The 26,838-nt window shown below is 36.8% G+C and overlaps 1 protein-coding gene across 1 annotated transcript; it reads left to right on the forward strand.

The window, feature by feature from the left end:
* Positions 1-252: 252 nt before the first annotated feature.
* LOC145694193 (uncharacterized) lies at positions 253-19,795 on the forward strand. The gene is made up of 3 exons (XM_081770307.1): positions 253-759; positions 9,070-9,289; positions 19,115-19,795. Exons 1-3 carry the CDS (start codon positions 442-444, stop codon positions 19,366-19,368), a joined length of 792 nt encoding a protein of 263 aa, XP_081626433.1. The 5' UTR covers positions 253-441; the 3' UTR covers positions 19,369-19,795.
* The last annotated feature ends 7,043 nt before the right edge of the window (positions 19,796-26,838 follow it).

Below are 26,838 nucleotides of genomic sequence, written 5' to 3' on the forward strand. Positions count from 1 at the left end.
TCTGCTGAACATGTGGTACAAGATGGCAATTGAGTATAATGTTGTTGTCCCTTTCTACAGAAACCCTTTAGTTGTAACTAGCACAATGACATTTAGGATTGGCCCCTCTCTCGAACGGTGACCTTAATAATCCCGTGACGTAGCTTCCCTTCTTAACACATATTTCCATGTGGCATTGGACTGTCAATTCGTTTCTAATTTTGCTTGTGCAATTTACCCTGCATACGTGACATCCTGTTTTTTAATGTCTAAACCAGGAACGAGGGACTGAGTGCTGTGATCCGAGAATGAAGCTATTTAATCAACTTAAAAAGGTCAAATTTTCATATTTAAAAATTGTCATGATCTAGGTCAATCTTTTGACTGCAGCAATTAGAATGACTGAAGGTATATTAAGTTGTGCTTCTGTTGTGACCATTTGATACGAAGTGAACATTTGCAATGATTGCTATTAGCACCTTTCAGATATATTTCCTTTGTTTGTTCATGGTTATAACAAATAGCATTTTATTTGTAAGTACAACGGATCAAAAGCACAATTTGCAGAAAAGGGAGAGTGACGCCTTATTTGCTACATTGTCTAGATTCGATCGTTTCATCTCTAACATAAGTGCAAGAGCTAAAAGAGACTTAGAATCCAGTGATGTGGAAGATAGAAAAGAGAGGAGTGTAGGTTTTGCACAGATGCTTAGTGCTATACCATCTGATTCTTTCGAGCGGTGTCCTTCAGTTACTGCAGCAGACTTGAGTGCAAAAAAGGTTAGTATCCATTATTTACACTATAATTTTATATACAGTGTTAAGTTAGTAAGCAAAGTGCTAATTTCCACCGGGAAGCCGGGGATTATTTTGGTGCATGAATTCCAAACTAGTTATGTTAAAATTCGAGTAATTCTTTATTCAAAAATTGGATTCTTCGCATATTCTAAAGTTGAAAGGTTGGCTCAATCCTGCTCAAGTTCAATAATTGAGTGTAGAAAAGTATGAGCAGGAGCACTATAAGTTGATAATTAGCTAACGTCCAAGACCAAGCGATCTCGAGCCCCAATATGAGTAGTGAATGGAGATTTACGAGCAATAGCGAACCTTGAGCCCTTACTAAGAGCAACCCTAATGAGATATAAATAAGGGAAAGCTTGAGATAAAGCTAGTGATAGTGAGAATGATTCCGATTAGTTTGGGCGAGCGCTTTACAGATAGTGAGCACGAATGCCAAGTGGAAAATGGTCATCTTTAAGCTTCGGTCGTGAGAGTATGTCGTCCCTCACTAAAGAGCTTGAGGAATGATCAAAGTTCAGGGCTTAAAATTGCGTAATTCCAGTGACAAGCTTCTTGGAATGGAGGAAGATTACACTAACATTTTAATGATAGTATAACATAATAAACTCTGCTAAAGATCGTAAAAAGAGTCACGCGATTCCATGTATGGGATATCCGGAGCGGAGAAGCATTTTGCAGCAAGAAAAGCTACATATGTTTTTATTATACGCAATTAACTTTTCTTTGCTGCTGTACAGGTTGTGTAGAAGCTAAGGAATGTTATATTAGATTTTAAAGAGGATAACCACTGTTAAAGTCACCGTTAATCGCACGGGCGTCTCTGGCGGAGGGGACGAGGGGGACACGTCTCCCCAATATTTTGAAGTACAAAATATTCAATATTTTATTCTAATTTAATTATTTACTAACAATAGAACAACATATAAATAATAATAATTTTTTATTTGGAATATAATATTCAGGTTGTGAAACGATTATAACAGAGTTCTTGATATACCTCAGGGGATCCGTGAAGGTAAGCAGAAGGGTAAAAATGAAATCGAAGATAATAAACCGGTTTGGACTAGGAAGTACCGGTACCATTTAAATCAATTTCTTTGATGCCCCCCCCCTTCAAATTTTACATGCCAGAGACGCCAATGGTTAATCGTGAACGGTGCTAAAGGATTCACTCTATTAGCGAACGCTATGGTAATAATCCCTCTAGCTATGGATTACAAAAATTAAAAAAAAAAAAAAAGTATTTAAAAGTCATCGTGTGAGCGAACATTACGTACTAACATTACAATCTTAAAAGCTCCACTAGTGTGATCCTAATAAAAGTAAACACCTACTAAGGAACGAATGGCGTTGTATCGAGATAACTAGATTTAACTTGGCAATATCCACTATATCCACTATATATCCACTATATCCACTATATCGTATATATCCACTATAGCGGTGAACTACTGTATACATTCATATAATAGCGATGGTTTTAGTGCTACTAGTCTCTGTCACCTTATATTCCTGATGCACTTCTTGCAAGAATCCTGCCTAGTTTAAATATTTACTGTAATTAAGCTATAGGCGCAATTTGTCTCGTGGTAATTTTGACACTTTAGAAGACATTCATAATAAATGTTAGCAACAATTCTACAAAGTTTCTATGCCAGTAGCTTGATATGTACGTAACGATTATTTGGTAAATTATCAAATCTAAATTAAATTTGTAGTGCTTTAGGAAGCTAACTTTAAAATATTCGTCCCTCTCCGATAGTCTAGTGGCTAGCGCGTGAGCCATTGGTAACGTGTGCACAGAGTAACGCATTCGATTTCCAGTAGGAGAGTATTGAAAGCAAGTCGCTGGTTTGTATTCCATCTTAAGCTGTAGACGCATGTCTCATATGGCCTCGATGCTGAAAATGGGCACTAAACTTCAATAGACAAACAAGAGCAACTTTAATATATTCAGTAGGATGAAATAAACAAAAACAAATTATACTTTTACTTGCTTCGCTTTCAGAAAACATTATGTGAATTGAAAATATATTAAAATAAGATAGACTATTACATAAAATATTCTCTGGGATAAGTCAGATCTTGAAACTTATAGTTCAAAAATAAAATAAATACTGACAATAATCTGTGCAATACGTATAATTTAGTAAATTTACTGATGTATATGTTAGAGAAAAATGTATTTATTTACAAATAAATATCTATGTAGTGATGAAAACACGTGTTTTCCCCTTTATCACACGTGCGACACATCATTTTTCCTTTTCAAACCAATTATAACGCATTATTGGCTAATATACCTACTCAATTTTTTAGCATAGTATTGTTATAGGCTATGCTATTCATTGTTGAAACCATAGACTTCGTGGGCGACCATAAGATTTTCAAATGAAAGATATTCCCTGATTATAACTTAACGTAGATTCCTGTGTACTATTATTGTTTAAAAAATGCATTTTATAATAATATAAAAATGCAAATATAATGCAATGCAAATGCCAATGTAAATTGTAAAAAAAAATGCAAATGCCTGCAGAGTATGCAGTCACGATTTACTTAAAGGCATATGAATCTGTCTGCACAGAAATTGCATATGAACCTGTGGAACAGTTTATATTTTCACTACAGATTTAAAGAGTAGATCTAAATAATTAAAGCTCAGATTTGCAGCAATCTCATCTCTGAAAAGAGTCTGGTTCCCGGTTTCTCGATTTGTTGTTTAATATGTGAGGTTAACTACGTAATAGTAACAGTGTAGGTCGTATTACTCTTGAAAATCGCCTTTGCATCCTATTCGTCAGAATACTAATTTCCAGATGTAATGTGGAGGAAAAGAGAAATTGTAAGATACACTGGTTTCATTAAACAACCAAAACAATGAGAATATAGGTAGTTTAATTACCAAACAGATAAGAGAAGGGAATTACTAAAACTGTCAATATAACGTATAAGCTCAGTGGTAGATTGTTGGATTTACTTGTAGGAACGTGTGACGCGGCAGAGACGTTTCTATAGGTTTCCTTTTTATCGTAATCCTGTAACGGAGAGGTTAGGATGCTGAAATAAATATACTCAGATAGGGAAAAGAGAGAGAGAAATTATATGATTATAGTGGTAATTTTAATTATACTTGCGCCTTTTCAGAACGTTTTTAAATTTTCGATTTCCAGAGTTCCTTCTTTCCTCTTATCTGTCTAGTAAAGGATCCATCTACATTCTCGTTGCCTTAGCTATTTAATGAAACCAGTATATCTTACATTTTTTCTTGTTCTCTACATCATCCCCGGATTTGGATTGATTTGAGTTTAGCGTCCCTTTCAGCAACGATGCTATATGAGACGTGGACTTACAGCTTAATAGGTCCACTGGAAATCGAACCCGGGTCTCCCGCGCCAAAGGCGAATATTTTATCCACATAGTCATGCGAAACTCTCGTATTACCTCCGGAGTTGATTTCTCTGACAAGTAGAAGCAGAGACGAATTTCAAATATAAAACGACCTGCGCTGTTGTTGGGACATATTGTGGTATGGCGCTTAATATCAGTTAACAAATGGAGAAATTGGGAATCCGACTCTTTTGTAGAGATGATATTGCACTGATGCTGCAAATCTGAGCTCAAATTGCATAGATTTCATAGATCTACTCCTTAGTTCTATAGTCAAAATTAAAAACTTCATCATAGATTCTGATGCAATCTGCCCTTCATTTGAATAAATAGTGGTCGCATATTCTGCAGGAAACGAATATACTTATGTCACGATAATGCAATTTTAGCCAGTGTAAAGCAGGATTGAAGCCCATTTTATCCAGTGTACACTTGAGCGTCAAGGGGAGGATACTACAACACCGGCAACGTTTGGGAGGTTATTTCTGACACCAAGAAAAGGCGAAAAGTATAGACCAACTTGGGTGCACAAATGCTTCCTTTCGAAGTTATAGACTGCCGAAAACATGCAAAAATGAAGTTCAAATATCCATAGCTCCAAAATTATGGAGCCTACCGCAATCGGGTCAAGACTTCGCTTAGGAACTAATATGTGCTCTATCCAAAAATACATGTTTCAGAATCCTAAGGTACTCACGAGCTCCTCCGTGGCTAAGCGGTTAGCGTACGCGCCTTTGGCGTGGGAGACCCGGGTTCGATTCCCGGAGGGAGCTCATGTGGTTCGGATTCCACGTTAATCAGTAGGTCCACGTCTCATATAGCCTCGCTGCTGGAAGAGACGCTAAACTAAAATCAACTCAACTCAACCTAAGGTACTCACGGAACAATTTTTATGAAGGTAGTTTGGCTACGGACATATAATCTGAAGTACTCACCAACTACCTCTATAAAAATTGTTGCGGAAGTACCGCATTATTCCGATACAGGGATATTTAGTTAGGGCACATACTAGTTCCTAAATAAAGTCTTGACCCGACTCCACTAGGACTCACAAGTAAACCTTACGTTTGGGTGAATCGAGTTGCTGACTGAGACACATATGAGAAAGTAGTACTAAATGTGGTCAGTATTTCAGTGAAGTTATAGGTGCGAAGCTCCAGGGGTTTAGGAGATACAGCTACCAGAACATCACATGGAAGTACAGAATAGTCTTCATACAGTTGGAGGTTAAAGCTCTGTAAGACCTCTTGTAACGACAAAAGGTGAATAACAAATATATGGGTACATATTAGGACTAGGGGGAAGTCATATAGTAAGGGTATACCTGACGGCGGCCATCTTGAAATCCGCCATTTTGAATTAAGGTTAAGTTTTTAAAATAGGAATAGGGCCATGTGATACATGATTTAAGGCGCAAATTTAATCAGAAGAACAATGGTGACGTTAATTTTGATTTACGTGCAATTGGTAAAAAGTTACAGGGAAATTAAATATTGTTGCAGCATATGTATTAGTCCTTTACCCCACCTTGTAAATTTTGTGTTAATGATAATAATTAAATAAAAAGCAGGTGGATAAATATTAGGTCTATGGTAAGAGTTGCCTTGATGGCGGCCATGTTTAAATTCGCCATTTTGAATCAGACAAAAGTTTTAAACAAAACGCATAACATTGACACCTTATTAATAGCAAATTTTACCATAAGTCCAATGGTATAACCATTTTTGCTTTATCATTAACCAGCATTTGTTATCGCATAAACAAGTTGCTAATTTAAGGAAAAATGACCAAAGTGAAATTGTAATTCAATTGACCAAAGTCATAATTGAACTTGGATCTTTCTTCCAGAAAAGTCCTCAATTAGTACGATCAATATGTAGTTCAGAAAAGAGTGCATGACTTGCACAAATGCTCTGCTCACAGTGAGCACACCTGACAAAGGTAAACGAGTTACACTTGACACATTTGTCGTTAACAATTCCGTCAAAGCAGTAGTACTAAGGAACGATCCATTTAATTTTGTGCTGGTTAATGATAAAGCAAAAATGGTTATACCGTTGAAGTTATGGTAAAATTTGCTATTAATAAGGTGTCAATGTTATGCGTTTTGTTTAAAACTTTTGTCTGATTGAAAATGACGAATTTGAACATATCCGCCATCAAGACAACTCTTACCATAGACCTAATATTTATCCACCTGCTTTTTATTTAATTATTATCATTAACACAAAATTTACAAGGTGGGGTAAAGGACTAATACATATGCTGCAACAATATTTAATTTCCCTGTAACTTTTTACCAATTGCACGTAAATCAAAATTAACGTCACCATTGTTCTTCTGATTAAATTTGCGCCTTAAATCATGTATCACATGGCCCTATTCCTATTTTAAAAACTTAACCTTAATTCAAAATGGCGGATTTCAAGATGGCCGCCGTCAGGTATACCCTTACTATATGACTTCCCCCTAGTCCTAATATGTACCCATATATTTGTTATTCACCTTTTGTCGTTACAAGAGGTCTTACAGAGCTTTAACCTCCAACTGTATAAAGACTATTCTGTACTTCCATATGATGTTCTGGTAGCTGTATCTCCTAAACCCCTGGAGCTTCGCACCTATAACTTCACTGAAATACTGACCACATTTAGTACTACTTTCTCATATGTGTCTCAGTCAGCTACTCGATTCACCCAAACGTAAGGTTTACTTGTCAGTATTGGAGCTATGGACCTTTAAAGTTCATTTTTTCATGTTTTCGGCAGCCTATAACTCCGAAAGGAAGCATTTGTGCACCCGGGTTTGTCTATACTTTTTTTTCTTTTTGTCTTATCTTGGTGTCAGGAATCATCTCCCAAACGTTGTCGATGTTGTTTTGAAACACCCTATACATATGTGTGAAACACAATGACGGAAAATTTGGGAGATGAATCTATAAGTAAAAACAAGCTAAAAATGTCATATGAACATTGGGTGAATGCGGCTTCGTTTGAACGCTAGAGGCATCTGAAATGTCACCTTCCGAGGCGGAAATTTGCAATATCTTAAGAATGGAGAGAAATATGAATATCGGGTCAAAATATATCAAATCAAACCCGATCCGAAGAATTCAATTATGCATAAGTAATGGCGAAACAGTGGCGGCACCAGAGGACGCACTAAGAAAGTGTATGAAACGTGGAGAAAAGTGGACAATTTACACTGAAAAATTGTAGAAGGGGATGTTACATGGAACATGCAGCAACAAATGTTAATTAACAAAAGCAACAATGGCTACGCTGTAGGAACACTGTGGGAGGCGGAATGTAGGAAACAATATCTTTGTAACGGAGAGAAATAGCAATGTCGGGTCAAAATATATTAAAGGAAACCCCATACCAAGAATTCAATAATGCATAAGTGAGGCGAAACAGTGGCGGCACAAGGGGGCACAAAGAAAGTGAATGGAACGCTGTGAAAAGTTCTAGCATAGATGTTCTGGGATGAGGCATTCTTAAGGGATGGCATCACAAATGTTCACAATGACCATCGATGGGAACCCAACAACCCGCATGCAGTTGTAGAGACGAAGCATCATCAGCGTATCCAATTGCATGTGGGGCTGGTATTATTGATGACAACGCTGCGGGACAACACTTCTTACCACAGCGATTGAACGCCAGCAATATCGTATCTCCAGTTTCTGATCCAGGGCTTACCTATTCTGCTTGAAGGTGTGCCACTGAGGACACGACAGTGTATATGGTTTATGCACGATGGCGTCCCTTCCCATTCAGTCACACTATTCGTCTTATTATTATATCTGAACGAAACGTTTCCGCGCAGGTGGAAAGATCATGGTAGAAGACGAGCATGGCCCTCTCGTTCACCCGACTTGAATACCCTAGATTTCTTCCTGTGGGGTTACGTGAAGAGTCTCGTGTATACACGGCCCGTGCATGACATTGAAGATCTTTGCCAGCGTGCATAAGCTGCATTAGCCACATTACAGCAAACGCCAGTGATATTGCCACAAGTCAGAGAATCGTTACGTCATCGTGTAACTGTCTGTCTCGAAGAACAAGTAGGACATATTGAAGACTTTCTGTAGATCGTCATTATGTTGACCTCGGTAAGTACAATACTTCGCTTTATACAGTACACTGGGTCTCATCTTTCACACGTGTTTTGTACGATCTGCATGTTTTATCACTAAGAGTGTTTAACAGTTTCTTTGAAGCTCCCATGCGCCGCCACTGTTCTGCAGTACATGTGCATAATTGGATTCTTCGGATGGGATTTCCTTTGATATCTTTTGACCCAACATTCCTATTTCTTCCGTTACATAGATACTGTATTCCTACATTCCGTCTCCCATAGTGCCCCCACAGCGTAGCCATTGTAGCCTTTGTTCATTAACATTTGTTGCTGCATGTTCCATATAACATCCCCTCCTACAGTTTGTCAATGTAAATTGTTCACTTTTCTCCGTGTTTCATTTACTTTCTTTGTGTACCCTGGCGCCGCCACTGTTTCGCCATCACTTATGCATAATTGGATTCTTCGGGTCGGGTTTCCTTTGATACCTTTTGACCCGACATTCGTATTTCTCTCCATTCTTGCGATATTGCAAATTGCCGCCTCGGAAGGTGACACTTCAGACACTTCAGATGCCTTTAGCGTCCAAACGAAGCCGCACACACCCAATGTTCATATGACATTTTTTGCTTGTTTTTACCTGTAGATTCATCTCCCAAATTTTCCGTCATTGATGCATGACCACTCTCTCTCTCTCTCCATATATATATATATATATATATATATATATATATATATATATATATATATATATATATATATATATATATATTAGTTTAGTTTTAAATTTACAACTTTAATTTTTTTCTAAATATACAGATTGATGAAGGGAATTGGACGCTTCATAAATTTTGGGCACTCGCTATGTTTTCTAAATGTCGATCTCTCATCGTACCGATACAAATAAATGCAAACAGTTTTCATGATGATGTCAATGATGGCAATAATGATGATGATGATAACGAGGATGAAGAGGAAGGAAAATGCACAAAGATTAAACCTGGGACATATGAATGTCGGTACTCCGAGCATTCAGCAGGTAAGGATCTTCAATTTTGTTTGACATTACTTGCTATGCTATGAAGTCTTTTCATTCGGATTTTACGTTGTCATGACCAAATACCCGGTATTCTTGACTGTAATGTACGTAGTTAGCGCGTATCAAGTACGTCCAATCTTGCTAAATGTTTGAGAAAGTGTCAACACTTCGCTAAAAAGGTTTTGCTAAAAATATCATTTATTTGCATTAAGCATTTATTCTACATATTGTTATGTATTATTTGTATTTTAACACATTACTCTTATTATTATTTACTATAAGAATAGCACACTATATTACACATACAAATCATTTTTATATGCCAATACCACGAAGTATACACCAATGTTCTGATTTTGTAAATATTGATCCTTTGTGTAAGGTTCAATCGTTGTTGTTTACTGAAATGATTAATTTAGCAAAAAATAAGGGTTAAGTTCCAAAGTTGAGCGTCCTTTTCCAGCAAAATTTTTAAAATTTACAGGAAAGATGTGGATAATTTGATCTTTTGTGTGCTTGATAATATATAAGTCTCGAAAAATCTGTTTATGTGTTATATATAAGCGGTTATAAACATAGGACTATACGGCGAGCGGAGGGAACTACTTGGCGCAAGGTAACCGAATAGTTGCATTGTGGGAAAGAAACGAGCATTTATGTTATCAAACATGGCGAATGTACAAGGGCAATGAACTAACCATTTTAACATTTGTGAAGCAATACTTAGATAACGAGCAAATTCTTTTAAAAGTTTGTGAAGAGCACGGATTAATGAACCTAATAACAAATTGCAGAAAGTGTGCAAAGGAGATAACAGCGAAAAAACGTGGCGAAAGCGGACGCCCAACTTCGGAATAAATGCCAAAAATAAATTATCTTTAAGAAACAAGATCAAGTGTTAACTTTGCCCGCTCATTAACAATCTGCACAATTTTACACTTCATATCGAAGTTTATTGATGCTTCTCGTTAGTTTTCATAAAACGATGAGATGATATGGAACAATAAATAATTTATTTAAATATTTACTCAAACGGTAAATTTTCTACTAAATATGTATATCTTTTCGAAATAGCATATTTTAAATAAGTACTCTAAACTTTATATAACTGTTTTTATTTTTACCTTACATACAATAATAAATCTTCTTTATGACCTTTATGGCCTTATAGGATGTATAGTTATGTCATATGAGAGTATTTGGTTCCTTAGCTAATTCAATTCCGATGATGTGGGGGTGAAACGTAAACTTTTTTCGCCTATTTTGTTTCTTAAATTCATATTTTAACTGCAAAATTAGCTAAACTCATGTAGCAAATCAAACATACCAAAATTGTTAAGAGTGAAAGAATGCTAAGTTTTCCTGATTTCTTAATATCATGACATAAAATATGATTGAAGCTATCGTAGCGAGCTTTCTATCATTGGATTCGATAGGCATTTGGTATCGGTCTATTGCAGAATATTCTTCTTGAAAATTATCCGATTTTAATGGAACTCGGTATGTGCCTCATCTGTCGAAATAAGCTTACTCTTTGGAATTGCAAGCCATGCAGAATAATGAGGTAAGACGATATAAAGTTCTCTCATGTTGCAAATTTAAACATAGAGCTACATATATGATAATTTTGCAGAATAGACTACTACATGCGTAAAACTTTGGATTAACCTTTCCCCAATTTTTAAAAAGTCTACGATAGCTTTCGTAAAAATTATTCGATTTTGATATAAGTTGTCGTGAACCAAAATGAAAACCCCAAAATTATTGTAGTGGTAAATATTTAATTTTTGTATTTTGTAAACATGTGTAAAGAATTTAAGATTTGATTAAAATACACATCAACTGTCTAAATGAAATAAATTAATCAAGATTGTTTCAAGAATCTAGTTCAGATTATTCTAACAAACCCAACATTTATTTTATCCCACCCAACCGACACGTAAAATTTCCCGACGCAACATGCAAATTGCACTCCAAAATTATATATATAAAGTCAATAAACAATAACCAACTTTGTTAAGTTTACTCATTATTTAGCTTCAGAAATTGACAACAAAAATGACATTAAGTATATGTAGTGTACACATACTTTAGTAAGGCTTTTGGTGTCATTACGATATACTGCTCAGTAAACTCAATAGGCCTTGTACAGAGTCGTTCTGACGCATGATTAATGACATATTAAAGAGTTCGACTAACATATGTTTCCTGCAGTAGTCAGGCCTTTAGTATGACGCTACTCATACTTTAAAAGACTCTGTATCAGGTCCAATATGTTCAACTTTACATATAAGTTACGTGGATTCATGGCATCCTATCTTCGCGAACGTAAACTGCGCGTTTGTTACAAGAGCACTTTGTCTTACTCTGGTGTTCCGCAGGGTTCAAACCTTGGGCCTCTGTTGTTCTTATTATACCTACATGATTCACCTAGTACAATACAATCACATAAATTGTTATATGCAGATGACTTAAGCATTAATCGTACTATAACTTCTGAAAGAGATACTATCGCATTACAAAGTGATATTAACGCGCTTCTTGAATGGTGTAAAATCAACAAACTATTGTTAAATGCTAAAGAGTGCAACGTAGTTTTGTACACTAGAAAAACTTACACTTTTCAATTTTAATATCAAATCGATAGTACTCTATTAAAGAGAGTTGATCATGTCCGCTATCTTGGAGAGACAATACGATCAAATCTTTCATTTGACCTTCATACTAAGCAATTAATAAGTGAAACGTAAGGAAATCTCGGATTTTTAATGAGGCTGGGAAATAAATTCAGCTCTCAAAATAATTTATCCTCCATTACGCTCTAAACTAGAATACAGAGCAATAATTTGAAATCTCTGAAAAAAAAAACAGATTCATGTAAACTTATTATAAATTTATACTATTATTATATATTATTAAATTTATACTATTATTATATATTAAGTTGTATAAATTTGTACGTTTTATAATCTGTAAAGAATCAGGCATTTATCCAAGATATGAAAAATACGCAGACCTTTCACAACACTACTCACTAGAGTCACTTGAAACTAGGAAAAGTAACTGTCATTTGTGTTTTTTTGACTTAAGTAGATACATAGTTACATAGACTCACAAAATCTACTATTAGAAATCTACTCTCACATTGCCAACAACACAACCAGTCTTCGTCTAGTAACGTTTCATATAACGCAAAAATGCACAAATGCATTAGATATATCGCCTGTTAGAAGAACGTGTACTTTAAGTAACAAAGCAATTTAGACAAAATCAAATTTCAAAATATTCGACTCACATAGAACACTGTATTTATCAAATGGAAATAATGTATAACACATATAATATATGTATAACATGTATGCTAATTGTGTAACAGTAATGTTACAATACATAACTGAACACTACTACTAGGTGTACTCTTGTGTTCAAATAAAAATAAATAAATAAATAAAATTAAAGTCGTCCTTATTCTGCGACTTCTCAGTTTCATTGGCTCTCACCAGCTAAAATGATTCTACATCAGAACAAAGTAACCCATGAGAAAAATTTGCTTAATTCAATTATATATATATATATATATATATATATATATATATATATATATATATATATATATATATATCAAGGGAACCAACAAAGTTCTGTCGTTTTTTCACCCAACATCAATATGTCACCGAGAACGTACCTGGAAGATCAAAAATAATCCCCATCAGCATCGACGGCCTTCTACCAGTGTTCTGGAAGGAAAAGAGTTCCATCGCGGTAGAACTTGGTGTGCCGTGAAGCGAAGAAGGTATCAAGTGCATTTTGCACCTCTACCAGAGATTTGAACCGGTGTCCTCTAAGGTGATCGTCCTAGGAATGGAAAAGGTGATAATCGGACGGTGTAATATCCGGGGAGTATGGCAGATGCAATAGTGTTTCCCATCCAAGGCGGGTCATTCTATCCACGTTGGGCTTAGCGTTGTCCTGTAAAAGGAAGACCCCTTTGCGATTCAAAAATGCTGGCTCCAGAGCTTTGAGTTTTTCTTGAACTCGGCTCAACTGCTGACAGTGCGCAGTTGCATTGATGCTTACCAGCTGGTAGCAGTTCCCGATGCATGATGCCTCGAGCAGTTCACCAAACACACAGGAGGACTTTCTTCTGGTGCAGTGCTAGTTTCGGCTATTTCGGAACCGGTTCATGGGATGCTCACCAATGATAACGGCGTCATGGAGCTTAGTATAGGACCCACTTCTCATCACATATCAACATCCTGTCCAGAAATGGCTCCTTCCTCAGACGAGAGAGTAAAGAAACATAGGTGTCTGCTCGCGTTGTCTTCTGGCCCGGAATCAAATAGTGTGGGACCCATAGACCCAACTTGAACTGCTTCCCAAGTTGATGGAGGTGCTGCCGAATGGTTTCTCCACTCGCACTGAATTATAGCCCCAGTTTCTCACATGTCTGGTCATTGTTTCTCTCAAAAAAGTAATGGAGATAGAACATTATTTACTATTGCATAGTACAAGTATGGCAACCATCTTGAAGTCCGCCATCTTGGATTCAGGTCCAATCTTTTTTTTTTTTTTTTTAGTAGGAAGGGGTCATGCGACATAGCTTTGCGGTAGCTTTTCACCATAAACACCCATTTCACGTTATTTCCAATTTATCTCTAAATTTGATAGTTATTACCTTCGTAATATATGTTTATTGAAATACAATTGTCATTCTAAACTTACAAGGAATCTTTGCCGACTCATATTGTATAGCGTGAATTCATTAAAATCTTGGAAGACCATTTAATATTGAATTGAACTAATTTTTCTCATGGATTATCTTGGCTGATATAAAAAAAAAACATTTTAGGAAGTGAGACTCAAAAAAACTAGGAAACCGAAAAAGGACCATCGTAATATACAGATTTAATCACTCATTTATCAACAACTCTCCAATTCTAGAAAGTTGCCATTAATTTACAATTTCACAAGTGTAAAAATTTCACGCCACCTAAAATTAAATACCTTTTCTAACTTTCAAATTCCCTGCTTTATATTTCAACAAATTCAAGCATTAAAACTAACTTAATATTCCACCATTTGCTTCTTTACATTCTTTACGACACCCTTTGCTTCTATCTTCTCTAATAATTAGTCTAAAAAGTTAAACAAATCAAAAACGGACAACTAAGAGTCTAATACTCGGTCAAAGTTTTAGTATTTCTTAAACTTCACAAAATAACATAGTGATGAGGAGTGATGATTTCAGTAGGTTGCCCAGAGAAATTCCTTCCCAGAGCTAAGAAGTTCTCCCCGGATATATCTCCGATCTTACTCAATTTCTGATACCAGTATTTTCGCACTACTTCTTTCATCCCCCGTGTATTAAAGTCACCTCGGAGAAATCTGAAATCATTACTGGCTCTGGTCCCGGGTTCGATTCCAGATGGAAACACACAAAAGTTTAATTTCACGATCATTGCATACCGGATATAAAGAATATGCTTCCTACCGTCTCTCTTAGGTACTTCTTCCTGGAATAGTCCCTAAAGAAACAGCTGCCCTGGTACAGGGTTCACGTTCTGTTCAAGCGCAAATTCATAACAATAGCAAATAAGTGATACGACATGGGTAGCGCGCACATGTATGCATATCGCACCACGGCTGCAACTCCGCCACAACTCAAAATTGTCAATTTTAAGTTATGTATATATTCGGATTTGTGTGCCTGCCCTCTATCCGGCAATATAAGAGTTCATGGGTCTAGCTTTATTAGAAGCTGCGTGAGAGCGCTAGTTTCACTAGCGAATAACATTAAAATGAATGTATTAGGCCTACTAACACTTTCAAATGCGATTTACTCAAAACTAACTTAACGACTGGCAAGTTGATAAATCCATAAATATTCGTACACAGAGAAATAAAAAAGAAAAACCTAAACGAATTCATATTTATTGAATGCATGTGTATATACAGGGTGTTTCAAAACAACACCGACAACATTTGGGAGGTGATTCCTGACATCAAGATAAGATAAAAAGCATAGACCAACCTGGGTGCACGAATGCTTCCTCTCGGAGTTATATGCTGCGGAAAACATAAAAAAAATAACTTTAAAAGTTCACAGTTCCAAAACTGTGGGACCTACCATAGTCGGATCAAAACTTTACTTAGGAACTAGTATGTGCCCTATCCAAATATCTATGTTTCAGAATCTATAGTACTTCCACAACAATTTTTATGAAGGTAGATCGTGAGTACTTCAAAGTATATGTGCCCGTAGAAAAAACTCCCTCTATAAACATTGTTGCGTGAGTGCCGCAGGATTCTGAAACATGGATTTTTGGATGACGCACAGATTGAATAAGTGTTGCAGATAAACTTTAGGAATTCAGTCTATAACTAATCGATATTTTATATGGTAATCCAATATAAAACAGTTTAATAGAAAAGAATACAGATTGACAATTCTGGAGATTGGCAATTCCGTCTGCAATTCATATAGACTACAAGCGTTATTCCCAATTTAGTTGAGATACTAAAGGGTCAGTGTAAAGAGCTTCGCACCTGGTCTGTCAATGTAACAACTTCGTATTTAAAAAGGTTTCTAAACGCTGTTAATCACTTATATGAAAAGTATATACAAAATAGTTTTAGTAGCAAAAATCATGAGTTAGTAACTTCACTCAAGAAAAGAGAAAAGTCTGCTATTCTGAAGCACACTACTAATTAGATAAACATTCAGTTCAATAAAGAGTATTTTCTTTGTATTATACTCGGCAGCTTCTCTCCTGTTATAAAGCGTTCAGAGCTAAGAAAGAAAATAACTTTTTCTTTCACTTGTATAAAATATTAATTTTGCATGATGATTTAAAATCGGCGAAAATATACAGTTTATCTAATAAGTGAGTTGTAAGGCCGACTTGACGGTCATAAACAATTAAAATAGTGTACATGGAACGTAGATTATTCATATCTTTTTATTAATTGCACATAGAAAGTTTTTTTAAACTTTTCAAAAGTACAATGGTAGATTACAAATTGCAAAATTGGTTACACATATATTAAGTTAAAGTTCAATCACTTATTGGTTAAAATTATATTGTTAATGAAATGAAATGAAATGAAATCTTTAAGATAACGTCCCACGATTATGCCCGTTAGGTTAAGGCAGACAAATAATTAAGGCAAATAAATGATGATAGAATAATTTGTGGAATTTGAATGTTGGAGGAAACGAGATTTTGCGAGAAAGCCCATGGACATGATCTTCCACGGACCCCACACACCAGAGGTAAACATTCTATCACTAAGTCACCTTATCCCTCCCTCCATTTGGTCGTTAAATAGCACGCGTGGATCTAGTTTGATGTGTAATCTAAACCACATGCATTCTGACGGAGAATAAAACCCTTGGCTTCCATGCTAAGGAGACGAATCTAACCATTAAACCAAGATAGAGCTCCGAGCTTCCTCGTGGTTATATGGTTAGAGTGTACGCCTTTGAGTGTTAGAACCAGGTTCGATTCCAGGTAGAATATCATGTGGTTCGGATTCCACGTTAAGCTGCAGGTTCACGTCTCATATAGACTAGATGCTGAACGGGACGCTGATCTCAAAATCGACCAACCAAGATGAAGTTCTATTGGAAGGTATTGGATTGTGCATTAAATGACCTCATTCGGCTGTCTGAAGATCCATTAATAAGAAATAATAATAATAATAATAATAATAATAATAATAATAATAATAATAATAATAATAATAATAATAATAATAATAATAATAATGACAAAATCACACCGATAAATCTCTATCAAATCCTTGAGTCTTAATTTACGTAGTCCCTGAGGTCGGTAACTCTTTTCGATGTTTCGGATATAAGCGATTTAACAGAGATAGTGACAGGGCAGAATTTAGATCTTTATTCTCTTCAAATTTATTTATTTATTGTTTTGTGCTTGTGTCTTTCGTCAGCAGCGAGGACATACAGGGGAGATCCAAATTACTTTAGTGCGTCCGATGCTCTCGTGTAACAACGTCATATTCGTTAGCCACTTTTTTTCTACTCAAGTGTTTTGTTTTTTTATTTTTATTTTGAACCTAATTTTTCTCAAGTTATCTTTAAGGATCTTTTATCTACTCATCTTTGATCTGATTTTTCCTCTTATCCAAACGACAGGGACACGAACGTAGAAACATTAAGGACAATTTAAAACATGCTTTTCAGCAGAACTCAAACCTAGGATAAGGAATAACTCTGACTCAGTAGTAGAGTGCTCACCAGAGGCGCACCGACGGGAAGTCCACCGGGTCCGGACCCCGCAAAAAACTTCCTGAAAACAAACATTTGTATACTTTGTCAATAAAACTATACTTGTTTAACAGGGAAATGATTTTGATCTTACACTTCATCTGTACTCTTTCTCTTATGAAAACAATCTAGTTATTGTGTGTGTGTGTGTGTGTGTGTGTTAAATATAGATAGGAGTATTTTACAATTACTTATAGTCTTTTCGGACTAGTATTGTACTAGTCAATTCGGTGGACGTTTCTTTCTAAAGGAAACCAATCCGATGTTGCCTTTGGTGGCTTTATTTCCTTCTACATTCCGCAGGACTTGTAGAAGCCTCCTTCGTGTTGTTTTGTATGACATTTCGAGAATGACAAGGAAAAATAGTCATTAGCCTAAATACTATTCCCAAAAATATTACACTACCTACATACAAATATGTCTTTCAAACCAGATCGGGCAAAAATGGGCAACAATCCGTCTTTGTCTCTAACAGATAACATCCCCTACTATCACATCCAGCACATAATAGAACTGGACTCGGCTGGACTCAAAATAAAAGTCTACATGAAATTCAATATCAAGTATATCAATTTTGGCTTTCGATCTAATTTTATGTATCCATATATTGACTGATACATGAAAGTATATTAACGTCCTATGTCGTGAACGATGAATATAACAATGTTCTGCACAATCGTTGCTGGCGCCTAACAACGAAACATTGTTTTGTTTTCACATCATGTACTTTGCGTCTGCTACCTGGGTAGATATATGGCCTTCTTCCACCGACTTTAATCTTTCACATTGGTACTAACTGTAGGCCCAAGCCTTAGGAGCTACACGAAAACATACCTTTTTCTGCAAACCTTACATCTTTCCTTATTAAATGTGAAAGGTCTTTCGTATTTGTGATAATTTCGAATTTTGAAGTTTTGCCTAGATTTGAAGGGTGTCTGGACCACTATGTAAAGCTTGGAACACTTCCAAAAACAATTTCTGGGTGCGCGCCTATGCTCACTTTTGGTGTTAGTAGGAGTCCTTGATTAGATACCAGCTCGCTCCAAGTAGCTTTGAGATCGACCAAGGATGGGTTTTCTGAGGGTTCTCCCGTTTTTTCCCATGCTTTTCATTCCATCATTTAATTCGTTATTTGATCACCATCATTTTCTTCCTTAGCCTTAGAGACGATGCATAATAGTAGGGCGTAAAATTGGAAATTCATTTCATTAATTTTTTAACGCAGAATATCGTTCTACAGCTGAACGTCACAGACCACTCAGGTGTGGATATTGGCTACTAGATCAACGAGCAGGGTTTTGAAACTTACTATATTCGTTGGTATGATAAGTTGTATAATAGTTGTGATTTAAACTTTCTTGGACAATGTAACATTTTTTGACATATTATACATCCAATAACATTGCTTTCTCCTAAGTAATAATAATAATAATAATAATAATAATAATAATAATAATAATAATAATAATAATAATAATAATAATAATAATAATAATAATAATAATAATAAATAACAATTTTCTATTTTTCAGCTGTGTTAATGGTTCGTACACTTAAATTTGTTCGAGGCCAGTACGTGTTGATGGATTTTTGTCACCCACAAGGACGCTATCCCCATTTCATTCTACTTTTCACTCTCAACAATCAAAATCTACCCGAAAGGACAGAGAGGAAGATGAACCGATACTTGCAAAAGAAGGGACTCATCAGAAACAAAAAATCTAATGTATGTCACACTGAGGATGATGAAGAAGACTATGATGATTATGACGAAGAGAAGAAATAATATTAAAACATTACATTTTTTTTCATGTGTTAGTCCTCCAAGCTGGTCTGGTGGCTAGCGCGTGCCTTTGGTACACGTGGTGCTGAGTTTGATTTTCAGTAATCCAGTGATCAGTGATTTTCAGTGAGTTTGATTTGAGTTTCATCCAAAAATAATATTAATTTTGCAATCATTTACTTCTGTTACTTATCCGTTTTCTTTAGCCTAAAGCGCATAACATTAGCCTAAAGCGCGTGGACATTAAACTTTTTCTTTTATATGTTTTTGTTATTAATGAATAAATATTCCCGATTTTCATTGTAACTGTGAACGTTGAGATTTACTGTATATCATGATACTAACAATAATGAATTAAGTAACTTAATTTTCTTTTAATTGAAGTTCAGTTAAATAAATGACTCACATTCTACAGTTGAGTGTTTTCTAATAATACAGTGACCAAACAAATAGAACAAAAATCCAATATAAATAAAATAAGGAATTTGTTTGTGTGTCTATGTGCGGCCTGCGAACCAGGCGAGTGGACCGAGAGTTACCATTTTTTTTTTTTTTTTTTTTAAAGTCACAGGTACCCTAGTCCAGATCCCAGACCAAGACGAAGCGTTTTTTCAAGATTCAAACCAGGAGGGTCTAAGGAGGGAGCGTTTAAGGGAACATGTAAAAGTAGTAGTAAATGACCGATATTGGAGTCGAATTCATAGTTTTTCGCGGTCGCTGAGATCAATGGTGGAACTTCGATCGCATTAACTTGCGAATTCACCCCACTGCACAATTCATTCCCTCCACGTAATATCATGCGTCTAATGGAAGCATTGTATTAAGTGTCCTTTCCCATAACAATGTAATATAAGTAGACTATTGAAAGTGAAGAACGATCACATTTATCTACTTGATAAAAGAATAGCGAATCCATTTTTATCATATTGACCTTATATTTTTTAAGTCTATATGCGTTATACCTAAATTATCCATGCCTATCTTCGCTGTTGTAAAGATTCCTCTTATTTTGAAGGTGTTGAATAAATAGTTTGGATTGGAATTGAGTTTAACATCAATGAGGAAACTTAAATCTATTAGTAATAATAATAATAATTACCAACTTCATCAATGAACATTAAGTCGGACGTTTTTGAAGTCCCGACTGAGCTACGCCGGGAGTGAGACATTTTCTCCAAACTTGGGACACTCCAAAAATAATAAATAAATAAAATCGGACGGGTAGTAACCCTACTTCGTTTCCGAGGGAGTCTAGAAATTGTACGATTATCCTTGATAACTTTACTTGTGCCTGCAAGAGGTCATAAGTTTAGACAATATTTTTCTTTATCACATGTACTCCGAAAATTTGCCTTGCTGAAATCAGTTAGTTGTAGTTCTGTGCTATGAACAACTTTTATGATCGTTTGGGAACGTGCATTGATTAAGGAATCTTGGGAATATATATTTATTTATTGAAGAAATTCCCAGATAAAACATAGCTTTGCAATTTTACACAGGGAAATGTTAACAAACAACCAAGAAAACAAGACGAAAAAAACAATACAACAAAAAGACCAAGCAAAAACAAAATAACAGTGTTGACAAAGAGTGTAAAAGTAATATTATTTCGTCAAAACTCGTTTAATTGCTTTTTCAAACACCGGGTAGCTGTCCACATCAGTTCTTACATGATTATAACAGTTCGGTATCCTGTTAAAAAAAAATGTATAATTGTCAACCTGGGGTGGGCAAGGTGGAATAGATGGATATTCCTGGTTATGCAGGAAGGGATGCATAAGGATAGTTCCTGAAGTAGTTTCCGACCTTAAGTTTCCATTAACTATTTTATGAAGATATTTCAGGTCAGAGTTATTTCTGCGTACTCCCGGAGTCTGGATATTAAGATGTCGCAAGAGTTCCTCCTTAGGAAATTTTCGAAATGCTGAAACACAAACCGCACTATTGCAATAAAGAAATTAAGAATAGAATAGAATTTAAAGAGATGTGTAGGTGTGGCCATGGCCCATACGGGAGAGCAGTATTCGATCTTGGGCGCTATTAGTTTTATAGAACGTTGCTAATGATGCCACAGCGCGTAGTTCAGTGAATTGGTAAAGAAGAACCGAAATACGCATTGATTTCTTAACTATTGAGAAGATGTGGTAAGAACATGAGTTTCGAATCAAAGATTGACCAGATCATTATGACTAGCAGAGTGTGTTATAGGGGAATCGTTAATATGGTATTTGGAGGCAACAGGAGACTTTTTCAGAGTAATTGTAATACTGTCATATTTCTTACTGTTAAGTTTCAAGCGCCACATTTTATACCAGTCTATAAGGTAATTTATGTCTTCCTGTAGAGCAATCGCGTCATGGAGACACTACATTTCCCTGTATAACTTACAATCGTCAGCAAAAAGCAAAAGGCCACTAGGATGAGCTCATAAGTGAGAGTAGTGGTCATCCATATACAGGACAAATAGCAGGGGCCCAAGTACGCTCTCCTGAGGTACCCCCGAGATCACAGGTGGGGATTAGAAGTCGCCCCTGAAAGAAAACCTATCTGTTTACGGTCCTTTAAGTAGCTGGTGATTAGAGAGAAATTTGCCAAGTGTGTATTATCAGAATGTGAGGGGGGGCTAGAGGCAAAACTGAATCCTTCTATTGTAGTGTGTCAACGAACTACGATTTCTTCGCAATAACAGAGGCGTGGTTGCATGAGGGTATCTTTGACTCAGAACTCTTTGATGCCAGATATTCACTAATCCGTAGTGACAGAAAAACCGGCAAGAGTAGGGGGGAGGGATAATGCTTGCAATACTAAGAAATAAATATAAAGTGTACTTGATATATAATGATGACCTAAATAATGGCGTAGACTGTCTTTTGGTGAAAGTAAGTGGGGAGAGCGTAACAATGTATATATGTGTTGTGTATTTTCCACCAAATTCTGTCATTTGTAAATATGATGAAATATTTCAGTACATTGAATCGAAGTGTCAACCAGGCTGCACCCTTCTTGTACTTGGTGGCTTTAATTTACCAAACATTAAAGGTACGGGTTTCGATTTCGTGAGCGCCCCGGAGCAGTACATTTTTGTAAATAACTTCATGTCATTATACGACTTGAAATCATTCAATGATGTTCAGAATAGTTTAGGTAGAACACTAGATTTGGTATTAACAAATTTATATAATGTACTGGTTGAGAGAGAAGAACCCCCCGTACTTAAAGAGGATAAACTCCACCCTGCGCTATTAATTAAAATCAAACAGAACAATAAGGTAAAAATATGAAGTCAAAGTAAAGTAATGGGTTATAATTTCAGTAAGGCAAACTACAATCAACTATATCACGAATTGGGAAAGGTAGAGTGGGAGGTACTGGATGACTTTACTGACGTTGATTGCGCTGTTGAAAAGTTTTATTCCACCTTATATAATATATTTGACAAATGCATTCCGAAAAAGAAACAGAGCACGGGAAACTGTCCTAGCTGGTTCACGCTAGACATTATAAATAAAATTAAAATGAAATCTCGTCACCGCAAAGCGATAAGACTTGGAAAGTCAAATATAGATTTACATAAACGCGAATTTAATAAACTTTGAAAAATGATTAAGAAAGATATACAAGTCGCATATACAAACTTCGTTAAGGGAGTCACCCATTTTGAACATTTTAAAAGAACATAGTTTCTAATGTATTAAAATTTTATTTCTTATGGATAGTTTGAAACGTTGTAATTAGTTGTAAAGAGCCTGAAGAAAATTCCATTAAAATCCTCCTACAATAGGGAAGACGTGTTATACATGGAGTTAGTAAATGCAGATGGTGGCGTTGGAAAAGTCCGGGTCTCCTGAGCACAGTGGTGATATCAGAAACCGGGCTCCAGCTATGAGGCTCCAGAAAAATGGGGTCCCGAAGTTTTGGGCACGGGCTCTTTTTATACGCCTATTAAACATGGGTGGTTTAAGTTGAAGTCCGGGTCGTCTGAGCACAGTGGTAATGTCAGAAATTAGGCCCTTGTCTCAAAGGACCAAAAATGGTGTCCCGAAATTTTGAGCTCGGCTTCATTCTATTTTTCTTTTAAGCATGGAGTTATTGGATACAGATTGTGGTGTTGGAAAGCTCTAGGACCTGAGGCCCCAGAAATGAGGTCCCAAAAGTTTGGGTTCGCGTCTCTTTTATTTGCCTATTTAACATGGTGTTGTAGTAGGGTGTTGGCGTTTGAAAGGTCGGGGTCGATTAACGAAAGCGGTAATGTCAGAAATTGAGCCCTGGCCTCAAAGCCCCAGAAATGAGGTTCCGAAATGTTGGGCTCGAGTCCACTCTATTTCTCATTTAAGCATGGAGTTGTTGCATGAAGATGGTGACGTTGGAAAGATCCGGTTCCCCTAAGCACAGTGGTGGTCAGGAACCGGGCCCCCACCATGAGATCCCAGAAATGGGGTCCCGATGTTTTGGGCATGAGCCCCTTCTATACGTCTATTCAACATGAATTGTTGTATGAGGATGATGGCGTTGGAAAGGTTCGGATCATCTGTCAGAGGTAATGTCAGAAATTGGGCCTTGGATTCAAGGTCCCGGAAATGAGGTACCGAAATATGGCTTTCGGGTTTCTTACATTCGGCTATTAAACAATGTGTTTTTGGAGGCAGGTGGTGGCGTTGGAAAGGTCTTGGCCCCTTGAGCAGTCCGGTGATGTCAGAAATTAGGTACGGGTCCCGAAGTTTGGGTTGTGTTGTAAACTTTTGCAATGGCTCAACCTCAATACTTGATTGCGAGAGATAAACCCATCAATTCAGCTATTAATATGCTTTTATCTTGCACAATCAGGTATTGAGATCAAATTAGACAAAAGGTTTACGACATAAATAAAAAAAAATGGGGCCCGGAACCAATTTCTCATCAACGTTGTGTTCAAGGGACAAAGACTTCCAACGCCACCACTTTCATCCTACAATTCCATGTTTAATAGGCAAATAAAAGGAACCTGAGCCAAAGACTTCGGGACCTCATTTCTGAGGCTTCATGGCCCGATGCCCGGTTTCTGACATCACCGCAATGCTCAGAAGATCCAGACCTTTCCTACTCAGAAGATCCAGATCCATTCTCGTCCAACAACTCCACGTTTAATAGGCAAATAGAATGGATCCGAATCCAAAATTTCGGGAACCTCACTTCTGAAGCTTTGAGACCAGGGCCCGATTTCTGATGTTACACTGTACCCAGACGTCTAGGACCTTTCCAATGCCACCACCCATGTCCAACAACTCCATGTTTAAATGAGGAATAGAAGAGACCTGGGTCCAAAACTTCTAGATCCCATTTCTGAGACTTCGAGGCCAGGGTCCGATTTCTGACGTCACAACTGTGTTCAAGGGACCAAAACCTTTCCAACGCTACTACCCTCGTCCAACAACTCCATGTTTAATAGGCAAATAGAATTGACCCGAATCCAAAATTTCGGAACCTCATTTTTCGGGCTTCGGGTTCCATTTCTGACATCACCAATGTGCTAATGAAATCCAGACCTTTCCATCGGCACCACCCGCGCCCAAGGATCCCACGGTTTTTTAGTCGAATAGAATGAACGCGAGCCCAAAATTTCAGGACCTATCTTTATGTATTCGGGATCCGGATTAGATTTCTGATATCACCACTATGCTCATGGGACCAAGACCTTTCGAATGCTATTAACTCCGTCCAACAACTTCATGTTTAATAGGGAATAGAAGGGACCCAAGGCAAAAGCTTCAGGGGCCTTGAGTGCCTGATTCCATTTCTGATATAACAGATGTGCTAAGGGGACAGAGATCTTTCCAACGCCATTACCCGCGTCCAAGAACTCCGTGTTTAACATTCGAATAAAAGATACCCGAGCCCAAAACCTGGCCATTTCTGAGACCTCTAGGCCTGGGCTCGATTTCTGACATTGCTGCTATGCTCAGGGAAACAGGATATTTCCAACGCCACTACCCGCGTCCACCAGCTAAATGTCTAACACGGTTTCCCTGGCGTAGGAGAATTGGCTCCATGCTCTTTCCATAACTGTTCTGCAAATGGATTTGTATACAACCAAAAGTAGTTTTCTCAAGTTAAACAGAAAGTACAAAATAAGCATCATGAAAGCAGCTCATATTTCTAAAAGGATACATAATGATCGCTTTTGGCTGTTGCAATGGTCTGTCCAAGAAGCTTGATAAAATTTTAGCATAACAACAAAAGCTGCTTCTCTTACTTGTTTGAAAAAAAAGCTTTGTAAGGTGAGTGTAGAGGGGCGCCGAATTCTTTTTGCCCCGGGCGCCGAAATCTCTAGCTACGGCTCTGATTCTATGTAACTCTGATATGAACACTGTAATTGGGTAGAATAACCTGTTGTGTTCTTCTTCTTCTTAAATAATTAAATAAATAAATAAATGTACATTAAACCTATTGGAAAACTTGTGAACGTAACTGACAGAATCAAAAGCCTTGGAGAGATCAAAGTAAATAACATCTAATTGAGCATTATTATTCATACATTTAACTGTACAAGAAAGAAGAATACTTAAGTTTGTGAGACTTGAGGTGTTCGGTAGAAAGCCATGCTGAGAAGTGTGTATGTAAGGTGAGGTGAATTTAAGTAACCTGTCTTTGAATATGTTTTCGCAAATAACTGATATTACAGAAAGAAGAGATATTGGCCTATAGAAAGATACATGATCTTATGTTCCAGATTTATATTTTGGGGTCACGTAGGTAGTTTTCAACTGGTGGAATAATACCCTTCCTTGAAGCATTTATTGAATAAAATAGATAGAGGAACCGCAATAACTGAATCAGTTTTGTTGAGAAAGAGAAAACCAATGTTATCGGGTCCAAGTGATCTATGTAGAGATAGCGATCGCAAGAGAGCTAGAACTTCGTACGGAGTAGTAGAAAGGTTAGATAAGGTGTTGGAACAGATGGGGCGGAGAGGGGAAAGATGGGCTGTAGTAGTAGTACTGGGGACCGCTGGTCTCACTTACCCCTGTGTCCTATCTGACGTCATAGGTCAAAGGTCAATGCACTTGGCCTGGGTTCAATGAGCGAGGGGTACCTTGGACCACACCCTCTACATCTTGAGAGGGGTATCCTGGCCCAGCCCTACCTGGCCCTGGTCCACACCGTAAAATTTTGAAAATTGCCAAATCTGAAAATTTGATATGGTAACCTAGGACCAGGGTATGTACCTGTAAAAGTATTGGGGGTCCATCTCGTTCCCTTTCATGGATAAAAAATTACCAAAAATTCAAATTTCGGAGGTTTTTACCTAATTTATCCTATATGATTAGGTCTTATTACCTTACATGGTTATATGAGAGTGTACAGAGGTCCATCCTCTGTCATAAGACAGGTATATCGGTACATCCCTTTAAAATATTGGGAGAGGTACCTTGGCTCACCCCTTAAATTTAGGAAATAGTCAAATTTAAACATTTGTTATAATAGTACAACACCTTA

This window comes from Thermobia domestica, chromosome 9 (assembly GCF_964235325.1).
Source record: "Thermobia domestica chromosome 9, izTheDome1.hap1.1, whole genome shotgun sequence".
Classification (NCBI taxonomy): Eukaryota; Metazoa; Arthropoda; class Insecta; order Zygentoma; family Lepismatidae; genus Thermobia; species Thermobia domestica.

Excerpts from the sequence above, each read along its gene's own strand:
- LOC145694193 (XM_081770307.1), top strand. The coding sequence starts at position 442 with ATGATTGCTATTAGCACCTTTCAGATATATTTCCTTTGTTTGTTCATG. Across the intron at positions 760-9,069 it reads CAGACTTGAGTGCAAAAAAG|ATTGATGAAGGGAATTGGAC; the intron begins GTTAGTATCCAT and ends CTAAATATACAG. Across the intron at positions 9,290-19,114 it reads GTACTCCGAGCATTCAGCAG|CTGTGTTAATGGTTCGTACA; the intron begins GTAAGGATCTTC and ends TCTATTTTTCAG.